We start from the raw sequence: 10000 nt of genomic DNA, 5'->3' as shown, positions 1-10000 counted from the left end.
GTGTGTGTGTGTGTGTGTGTGTGTGTGTGTGTGTGTGTGTGTGTCTGTCTGTCTGTCTGTCTGTCTGTCTGCAGGCCAGTACTCAGGTGGAAGTAGACAATGAAAAGGCCCAGTCTCTCCAGGTTGGCCGTAGCGATTTCTGGGCATCGCTGGAGAATGACATTAAACCAGTGAGTTTGCCTTCTCTTGGACTCATCCACACCCATGTCTGCATGCCTCTTCCTACCGACCCCTGCTGACCCCTGCTGTCACCACGGCTTGGGAATGTCCTTGCTCGTTTTGAACTGTAGCAACGGAAGGCACCACGCAGTGCTGCTGTCACGGCACAGCTGATAGCAAGGAGTGTGTGTTGGGTCCCAGGCTTGGAGGCCTGTGCTGACGGACTGTCTCGCTTGCTGGCTGATGGACTGTCTCACTGACTGTCTCGCTTGCTGGCTGCAGGCTTTTGGCACCAACCAGGAGGACTATTCCAGCTACATCCTGAACGGCATAGTGAAGTGGAGCAACGCTGTGTCCGACATCCTGGGAGATGGAGAACTCCTGGTGCAGCAGACCAAGAACAGCGAACGCACTCCGCTAGTGACTGCACTACTAGAGGGTACATCTCACTCTCTCTCACACACACACACACACACACACACATATATATATATATATATATATATATATATATATATATATACACATACATACACGCCTGCACTCTCATGCCCATCATCCACGTATGGACACAAATATACACGCTTGCACATATACACACGCGCAAACATATTCACATATACACAATACACATTTATTTTATCTTCACATCTTCAGACACTTATGTATGTGTCTGTATGGCAATTTGTGTTCTCCCTGGGAATACCTTCCAACACACACACACACACACACACACACACACTTTCTGTAATGTCTGTAACTGTGCTGCTGTCCTCAGGACCACCTCACAGTGGTAAAACTGCACTGGCTGCCCAGATTGCTGAGGACTCTCAGTTCCCCTTCATCAAAATCTGCTCTCCTGATAAGATGATAGGCTTCTCTGAGACCGCCAAGTGTCAAGCCATCAAGAAGGTGCTGGATCCCTCGCATGAAAACCCCTCTGGCAGGTCAGGTCACGTGACGTGGCCGGGCTTCACTGCAAGGTCTCACAGGTTGTTTGTTTGCACAGATATTCGACGACGCTTACAAGTCCCAGCTGAGCTGTGTGGTGGTGGACGATATCGAGCGGCTTCTGGGTGAGTGTGTGTGTTCCCTGCGCGCGTGACCTCCGAGCGTGACCTCCAATGCAACAGCTGCACACAGTCCACACAGAATACTTGCTTTGCTTCCAGTGTTTGAGAAGATACTAAAATGGTAAAGCTGGTGTGTGTGTGTGTGTGTGTGGGTCTGGGTCTGTCTGTCTGTCTGTCTGTCTGTGTGTGTGTGCGTGCATCGGTTGCCTGTGCTCTCCCCAGATTTTGTGCCCATCGGTCCACGCTTCTCCAACTCAGTCCTGCAAGCTTTGCTGGTCCTCCTGAAGAAAGCGCCTCCTCGTGTGAGTTCCCGCTCCTCCGCTGCCACAGTACCGGCACCCCACAGACAGGGGGCAGCAAATTCCCTCCTCAGGGCATGTCTGTCCATTTCTGTTGCCGTATCGCCTCGTCGTGAATGTTAACAGCGTGTTTGCTTGTTTGGTTCAGATGTTGTTCTGCTTCTCTTTGTGAACTGGGGGGTCTAAAGGGTTGTTGCTTTTCTGGTCCCTGTGCTCTCTGTGGGCGAATGCTAGCAGTCACATTTAGGGTTTGTTGGTATGGAGCGTTATCAGCGATGGCGATGTGCTGCAATGAAGTGTTTTGGGACAAGTCTTTTGTGCATTAAAGCATTAATCAGTTGTATCTGTACCAGCACCAGGGTTATACATGTTCCAGCCCAGTGTAGTGCACATTGTGCATTGTTATTATTTAGTTTGTTTATTTATGTATTTTAGTACCTAACTTTTAGTAGATTTTGTGCTCCTCTATTGTGGTGTGGGAGCTGGTGTTTGTGGTCTTATCCTATGCAGGTCTGTGTGTGTGTGTGTGTGTGTGTGTGTGTGTGTGTGTCTGTCTGTCTTGATGGCAGCGAAGCTGGTCCTGGTCTGTGTGTGTGTGTGTGTGTGTGTGTGTGTGTGTGTGTGTGTGTGTGTGTGTGTGTGTGCCCAGCAGGGAGTCCATGAGCAGTAGAGGCAGGAGTGAAAGGCTGTGTGAGAGAGCGGGGACGTGTGTGTGTATGAGAAAGAGAGGGGACCTGACTGTGTGCTAGCTCATCTGCATGCTCTGGCACAAACCCCTGCACCACAGGAGGGCGACCCATAATCCCCTCTGCTCGCCAGGGCCTCTGGGAATGGCCCACCTCCTTGCCTCACTCCGTCCAGAGCTGCTGTAGGACAAAGCTTGCAGGAACATTCTAGAAAGTCCTGGAACAGGAGTCGTGACTTGTGACTAGCTTGTACAGTTCGTGGGAGCGTCGTCTTTTCATTTGTGAATCAGTTCTCCTTTAACACACCTGGGTAATACAGACGTGACCTGAACTATGTTGTGGTCGTTGTTATTCAGCAAGTATGCCCAGTGAAATATAGTACTGGAATTACTCTGGGGTATGCTGAACAACACTGAGGGGTGTGTTTGTGTTTGTGTGTGTGCGCGTGTGCATGCGTGCGTGCAGGGCCGTAAGTTGCTGATCCTGGGCACCACTAGTCGTAAGGATGTACTGCAGGAGATGGGCATGTTGGATGCCTTCAGCACCTCCATCCACATCCCCAACATTGCCAGAGGAGAGCACCTCATGGAGGCCCTGGAGGTCTGACCTGAGAGCGCGTGTGTGGTTGTGCGTGTGCGTGTGGGACAGGGTGACCCGCTCCAGCGGTGCCTTCCCCCAGTGTGTGTACCTGTTTAAGAGAATGATTCTAATGTCCTTTATTACATTGTAGAAATGAGAACTTGAGAAACAGTGGTGCTAAAAAAAAAAAATGCCAGTAACTGATGTAAATGTAAACTAATGTAAATTCCAATCAAGTGTTAGCATAAATTAGGTCATAATTAGTTGTATTGTGTATAATTATTGTTTGTGTGAATATTTGTGTGCGTGCATGTGCGTATGCACGTGCGCATGTTTGTGTGCGTCTGCTTATGCGTGTATGTTTGTGTCCGTGTGTGCGTGGAAAAAAAGTTGCTAGGAGGCTTCCAGGAAGAAGAACGTGCTCACATTGCTAAGGCGGTCAAATGCAAAGCCGTGTGGATCGGTATTAAGAAACTTCAGATGCTCATCGAGATGTCCCTGCAGGTGAGATCAAGAGCACACGCACGCGTGAGCCGGCGAGAGGGCGAGGGAGCGAGTGCTCTGCTCCCTCTGTGTCTAGACAAGGCCCTGAGTCGGAGCCCTCGCCATAAATCTTGCGTGGTTGGACTCACTTATCAGCTTTAATTATTTTCTGTCCGGTGCCAAGAGCTAATGAAAACAAGGCAGTGTAGCGGTGCTCCCTGTGCACGTTCACGTAAACGAGGCCACGCAGATGTGCTCTCCCCCCATGCTGGAACGTCCAGCACGTGCACGTAAACAAGGTTATCGTCCCCCGGTCCCAGATAGAAGAGAGAGCCCCGTCTTCTTTCGATCAGACGAACTCTGCAGAAAAGCTCCAGGTGGGAGCAGTGTTGGAGAGTGTCTCCTGTTTAGTGCGTGTCCTTGGCTTATGACGGTGTTTTCCTCACATTAGTTGTACTCCCAGTGAAGGCTTCTCTCTGCCCTGTCTGCACCAGGCTCTCTGGAGGCCCTGCTGACCTTTTTAATGAAATTTTAAATTCGTCTTCAGGATTTGATGGGAGTTGTAGTACTGTTTTTGTTGTAGCGCTGTCTCACAGAGAGGCGGGAGGCTGAGTGCGCCGCCCCGCCACACGCACCACGCCACACACAGTGCTGCCCCAACATCAGAGCTTTGCCGTTGGGGAAGAACTCGAATCCCCGTTACGGCCGGGGGGGGGGGGCGGGGGGGGGGGGCGTAAACCGCAGCGCCGGAAGCCGTTCCTTGAACAGGGCCCTCTCCTGTCGCGCACGGCTGTGGTTGGGGGTCTCCTCGCCTGCCTGCTCACGGTAGGAGTGTAGGAAACCCACGAGCTGAAATCTGAAGTGCAGGCGTGGGTCAAGTGAGTTCGTTAAACACGCTCATCTCCCACACTCATAGGGCTGGTCTCAGGACGTCCTGACACTGTACCTGCAGACCAGATTCATCACCCTGTCTTAATCCTAACCCAGTAGTTACCGTTTAGTTGTCATTAAGCCCCCCCACCGGCCCTTTGAGCTCTTTGATATTTTACTGAAAAACACAACACAAGTATACATGCTGTCACCAGTGCTGTCAAATAAGAACTTGCTTACATCTTTTCTTGTCACATGCATTCTCTTGCATGTTCTCTGTCTTTTCTGTGTCTGCGTGTCTGTCTGTGTTTTTAGATGCCCCCTCAGTACAAAGTTCAGAAGTTTTTGGCACTGCTGACAGAGGAAGGCGCGTAAGTTTGCTTGATTGTCTCTTAACTGTGACCGCTGTGTTCCGTCTGTGTTTCCTCAACGCTGTGTTCAGCCTGTGTTTCCTCAACGCTGTGTTCAGCCTGTGTTTCCTCCTCTTTGTCCCCAGGCTTGGTTCTGATAAGCGTGTAGCTATATAGGCCCGACTGCTAGAGTGTACTCACACCCGTGCTGCTCAAGGTGAGAATGACTCCACGTTTTCTTGTGTTTTTTTTTTGGCATAACCTAGTTTGTCCTAACAACAGAGCCAGTCAACAGTCTGCTTTGTGTCTGTAATCTCCATGTGTGAAGTTGTGCAGAGCTGTGTGGGGCTGCCCCCTTGCGTACTTCACCATTCTACCTGCCTTGTTCTGACGCAGTTAGCAGGTGGAGGCAAGGAGCGCACCCAAGCTGAACAAGGCCGCTCCTCTCTTCCTCTGCGCACCTTCCCCCGTCCCCCGATCATTTCAGCCCCTTTGCACGCTGTGTGCCGCCGTGGCGACGACCTCACCGCCCCTTCCTGGTCGGCACTGGTCCTGCTCGCTCAGACAGGAGCTCCCAGTACGCAGTATGCGATCTTGCCCGTTAAAAGGCATGCCCGTGAATGGTGTGCGCATACATATGATGGCCCGTTGTGTCTATGCATTAACGTTCCTCTCCTTCCGCCTTCAGTCTGATTGTGTGAGTACCGCAGTGGTTCATGTTAGGTGTAATCGTACTTTTATTTTAGACTCACTGATCCTTTCTCTGACCAAACTGTGTTCCAGGGGATTCCATTCTCATTGTACCTTTATTTTTGGTAAACAGTGTCTTGAATTTCACTGTGATGATATACTGTTTGGTTTTTTTGTTATTATTTTTTTTAATTTACTAACACTTTGCTAATAGATGAGTGCTTGCACCTGTTTAAGGGAAATTGTTCTTGCTTTACCCGTGAATGTGTAAAGGCGTTACGTTTGAGCTCTGTGACGTCCACCTCACCCTGGCCCAATGCTTGCTGAGTAATGGCCAGAGGTAACAACACCTAAAAAACCTGCTGAGGAATTGGAGCCACCGCGTGCATGGGCTGCTACGCCACACAAGAGGCTGTTAGGCTGGGAAACACACAAATTCCCCATGGGCTGGCGGGACAGAAGAAGGAAAAGCTCTCTGACCTGCAGCTTCTGGGACTTTGCATTGCTTATTTAAGAAACACTTGGATCTCTACATGTGGGACTTGGGAATTACGCATAATACACTTACGCAATGAGAACTGTGCTGTTGATGAGAGATGATTTCCCCCCTGAAATTAAGTTATGTGATGCTGATCAAACTTGATTTTTGTACAAGCATCCTGTTTATTTTCATTGGAAGTACAATATGTATGGAACTTGAGGGTAAATGCATGAATATATGCATTAAATAAACGATTTGAATCCTACACGAAGTGGAGTGCTGGATGCACATCTCTCACGTGTCATTTCCTGTTCCGCACATGTGGCGGTTCAAAATTTGAGTTCTTCCGGAAATCTCAGCGTTTACAGTCCACCTGCAGCGCGGGCGTCTGGCATGGGTGAGCCGTGCCGTGGGATTCCTGCCTGGCCACAGCGTGCGTTTGGACTCGCACCTCCGTCATCTCCCCTGGGCGCTCGAACTGCTGCTGCCTCTAGCACCAGCTGTCGTGAGAAGCAGGATGGGGATGAGATGGCAGCAAATGATGAAGATTTTTAACCTTCACTACCCTTTTATTAGTGCTGCGCGGGAACGCGGCATAGTCTGGGTCACCAGTCTTAACCGCTAATGAGAAAATAAGTTAAACCACCTTAGTGGGGGTCGTGCGTAATATCTCAAAAACAAAAGAGTGTACAGTGACGAGTCCATAAAGTACAAACAAAACAACACTAAGCAACATTAACGGGCCTCTTAGAAGTAAAAGCATGAGACAGTTAGTTGTTGTTCAAATATATAATCTTAGTTCAGTCATACAGATATATACATTGTGTAATAAATAATATTTATAAAAACATAACATTTTCAAGATGATAAAAAGGGAATCAATAACTTTAAAAGTTTTTTTTGTACAGAACTTTGGACGTAGCGGAGGGAGGGACTGAAAGGAGCTGGGATGGTGGGCGATGGGCTGTTCGCCGGCCGCCCTCACACGGGGGGCTACGCTAATGCCTGCCGTCTGCTTGTGGAGTTAAACGTGATGAGTGAGACGTGGGTAGGGCTCCGCTCGCCGGCTGCACCGTTCTGAAGCCCGTCTTCCAGCGTCGGCCGTCACGGGCACCTGGGTCGTGACGCCCGTACCTCACCCCCTCAGTTCAAAAAGCAGCTATGAAACACTTTCCTCTTCTCATCCATTTCCTCCGTCCTCCCGTATTCTTTCGCTCAGTCAGAGTCCCTCCCTCTCTCCATCTCTATCCCTTGCTTTCTCTAGATGGTCTTCCTTTCTTTTTAAGCAACCAAAAAATAAAATAAAATCGTATAAACGGGCGCTCAGACTATGGAGGAGGCAGCTTGTAATTTCTTCAGAATGTGTATATTTAAAAGGATAAAATGGTTATATTTCCTATCATTAGTGTTATTAGTCATTATTTTGTAAGTGCAATTTTTACTGTATAGGTGGGTTCACATGAAGCATGTGGAGGTTCTGGTCATGTTTTTACACTTTTATCTGTGGTTTTGTTGGCGCTTCTACCTGGAAACACTTTGGCGTTGTTTAGACAGGCAGTCCAGTCAGTTATTACGCATCCGATTTTGTCCTTGCTGTCCTTTCGTTATCACTACTGTTAAAAATAACACATTAAGTGGAAGAGCCCTGTGGAGCGGCTCAGAGCCGCCTTCCTTCTGGCTCTGTCCGTGTCTCTCTACACGACTCCATGCAGGTAGCTTATCGAAGACCGCGGCCACGCGAGAACCAAACCTGCTTTAGGCTGGCAGACTGCTGTCCAAACAGGCCTTCGGTGACTACTTCCAGTCAGGGGTTCACGGTTTTGTGTTCACCTCCCGGAATTCTAAACACGACGGCTCTGTTCCTTCCCTCTGCTCCGTGGCGTCGGCATTGTCTAAGGAGAAGGGGATATGTGGTTTTCCGTTTGCGGACGGCTGGACACGGGAGGCGCGTAGGGGGCGCCGTGTGCGTGAGTTCAGCCTTCTCAGAGCCCGCCGCCGTGGGGCAGGTTAGAGCGACGCGGGGGCTGCGCGGTGGCGTTGGGGAAAAGCGCGGAGATTGCGTCAGTGTCAGTAGTCTAAGCAGGGCAGAAAGACGCAGCCTCCGGTTACACCGCAGGCTGGGAATAGTTCAGTAGTTAAGTAGGCATGCTCCCCCCGCCCCCTGCGCTCCCGGCCCCGCCCCCTCCCTCTCCCACCAGCCCCCTCCAGTGCTTTCATGTGTGCGTCGTGTGAGAGCGCGTTGGGCAGATAGGGTTTCAGCTGCCGGGCCTTGTGGAGAGATGATCAGAGAGCTATTATGACAGGCAGAGTCTATCCGATACCAGAAGACATCAAGGGCTCGGGTAATGCCCTACACACTCTTTCACACGTCTCTTTTGTGTGACTCACCGACTGAAATAAATAAAAAAGGAATGCAGCTGAAATGGAAATGGTAATCACACTGGTAATTGTGATTTTCCCATGAGCCTTTGCTCCTGTGAGAAGGGATTGGTAGTCAATGAAGAACGTTCTAGTCCAGAAGTGCCGCTACCCACTGTGTGTGTGTGTGTGTCTGCATACTCAGTCCTCTATTTCTCTGTCTCTTGTACCCTCTCTGTCCGATATCCCCCAACGCCCCGCCCCTCATTTGCACGTGTGCACATCGTACACTCGTACACACTCCTGGCAGCTGACGTAGCAGCACCAGTGGAAGATGCAGTGGCACTTCTCCTTGCGCTTCTCCGTGCGGGTGTTGTGTCCACGGCCGCAGCACAGAAGGTCGCAGCCCTCGATGCCGTGCGACGACACGTTGCAGTTGCGGTCGCGCGTGCCGAATGAGCCCGTCTCTGGGTTGGGCTCGCAGAAGTTGGGCGAGCCCTCGTAGTACACCAGGTCCCTCTCCGTCGGGTGCTTGAAGAAGGCATACTTCGCCCGCAGGGTCTCCACCCAGCCGCGTGACTCCCGGTGCTTCTCCACCACCATCTCGGAGGCGCTGTCGTACTTGTCCTTCAGGTAGTCCCCCAGCAGGCGGAAGTCCGGCTGCGCCCACCAGCACGTCTTCACCTCGCAACTGCCCGACAGGCCGTGGCACTTACACCGCAGGTGCATGTTCTCCAGGATGGTCTGAAGGGGAGGGGCGAGACACAGGAGACAAGCTGTCAATCACAGCGAGGTTTTCCCTCCCCCCCCCCAATTGTGATGCAACTGAGCACCAGAGTGACAATCTGAGAACAAATTAAACATTTTATTTAAGTTAATTAAATATAATACAGAATAGGTGAAATCCAAGAATGCACTGGGCATAGATTAAACCTAGTCTTAAAATACAGTGCCAATGGTGAATAATTACTGGAAATATTTATAGTCTAGTCTTAGTCTTAATCTGGATCTGGCAAACTGGGACACTGTTTCTGAAGTTCCTCGGTCTCTGCCCTGCTCAGTATCGCTGGAGGAGCCCAGATCAGAACAGTTCTGGTTTGAATGGGTTTAAGCCCTGCCAGACACGGTGTGGCAGGCCTAGGTCCTAGGTGCTGTGCTCCGAGACAGGCCCAGTTTGGCAGGTCCCAGGTGCCGTGCTTGGAGACGGGCCCTCGCAGGGCTCAACTAATTCCTTTCGGGAGTCTTCATCATGAGAGCACGCCAGTGGCACTTTCTGCCTTTGTTTTCTGTTTGTTTGCCTTAATTCCCGGCTATATTTAGCTGCAGAATTCCCCAGCTGCAGCGGAAGGCAGGTGTTTTGAGGCCCCTCAGGGGACCAGCCAGGGTCTCTGACATCATGTCCTGGACTGCAGAACCCCCCGCAGGCTACGCGGGAACAATGGCGTGTGAGAGGCAGGTGGGGCAGCCTGGGGCCCAGGGACCTGACAGAGCTGCCTGTCTCGCTGCCTGGCCCTGTGGTCTCTCACTGCTGCAGCCGAGCGCAGATCAAAGAGCCGCCGTGCCTCGGTGTGGTCTCGCCCCTGAGCCAGCCGGGTGCTCACAGACTCCAGCGCCGAGCGCAGACAGCGGCAGGGACGGGGCAAATCCCCAACGTAGCCACCCTCAAACCCTCCACCGCATTTACACCTCAGTCACGGAATCCAGCGGCGGACAGGAGACACACGAGGCATGAAAGGATCTGGGAGGTAATTACCAGCAATTTCCAATAGAAGCGCTCCTTTTGGGGTTAAAAGCCCCTCAGAAGAAGAAAAAAACAAAACTGTCAGGCGGCTCCTGACAGTTAATCTGTCATACATTAACACCTTGAGCTGTGGCTGAGACCCACCCAGGGACAAATACCAGCAGAGCTTTGTTCATTGTCTTAGTACTTTAGTACCGTTTCATTCTACAGAAACAGTTTAGCCTAATTCTT

The 10000-nt window shown here is 50.9% G+C and overlaps 2 protein-coding genes and 1 long non-coding RNA gene across 4 annotated transcripts in view; 1 reads left to right on the top strand and 2 right to left on the bottom strand.

The window, feature by feature from the left end:
- nsfb (N-ethylmaleimide-sensitive factor b) overlaps positions 1–5935 on the top strand; it is an 18282-nt gene extending 12347 nt beyond the window's left edge. The window contains exons 13-22 of one of the 2 annotated variants that reach the window (XM_027020918.2): positions 75–170; positions 442–598; positions 938–1071; positions 1169–1235; positions 1455–1534; positions 2683–2817; positions 3187–3300; positions 4465–4520; positions 4646–4716; positions 4900–5935. In XM_027020918.2, the coding sequence (XP_026876719.2) occupies positions 75–170; positions 442–598; positions 938–1071; positions 1169–1235; positions 1455–1534; positions 2683–2817; positions 3187–3300; positions 4465–4520; positions 4646–4676 (870 nt within the window). In that variant the 3' untranslated portion in view covers positions 4677–4716; positions 4900–5935. Of the gene's footprint in view, positions 1–74; positions 171–441; positions 599–937; positions 1072–1168; positions 1236–1454; positions 1535–2682; positions 2818–3186; positions 3301–4464; positions 4521–4645; positions 4717–4895 lie in introns of both variants that reach the window. The other variant, XM_027020917.2, reaches the window with a different exon arrangement.
- Positions 5417–7769, bottom strand: LOC118242404. Its single transcript, XR_004776839.1, has 2 exons — positions 6582–7769; positions 5417–6170 (listed from the first exon to the last, which is right to left on the bottom strand). It is a non-coding gene; the product is annotated as an uncharacterized LOC118242404 (long non-coding RNA).
- Positions 7770–7886: 117 nt separating this feature from the next.
- The window catches only part of wnt3 (wingless-type MMTV integration site family, member 3), a 19074-nt gene continuing 16960 nt past the window's right edge, over positions 7887–10000 (bottom strand). Inside the window, exon 4 of the mRNA XM_027020948.2 lies at positions 7887–8772. Coding sequence (XP_026876749.2) covers positions 8293–8772 — 480 coding nt within the window. The 3' untranslated portion in view covers positions 7887–8292. The remainder of the gene's footprint in view (positions 8773–10000) is intronic.

The sequence above is a fragment of the Electrophorus electricus genome, chromosome 14 (genome assembly GCF_013358815.1).
Source record: "Electrophorus electricus isolate fEleEle1 chromosome 14, fEleEle1.pri, whole genome shotgun sequence".
NCBI lineage: Eukaryota > Metazoa > Chordata > Actinopteri > Gymnotiformes > Gymnotidae > Electrophorus > Electrophorus electricus.
The sequence above is the reverse complement of the archived record's forward strand: the minus strand, read 5'-3'. Positions and strand labels throughout refer to the sequence as shown.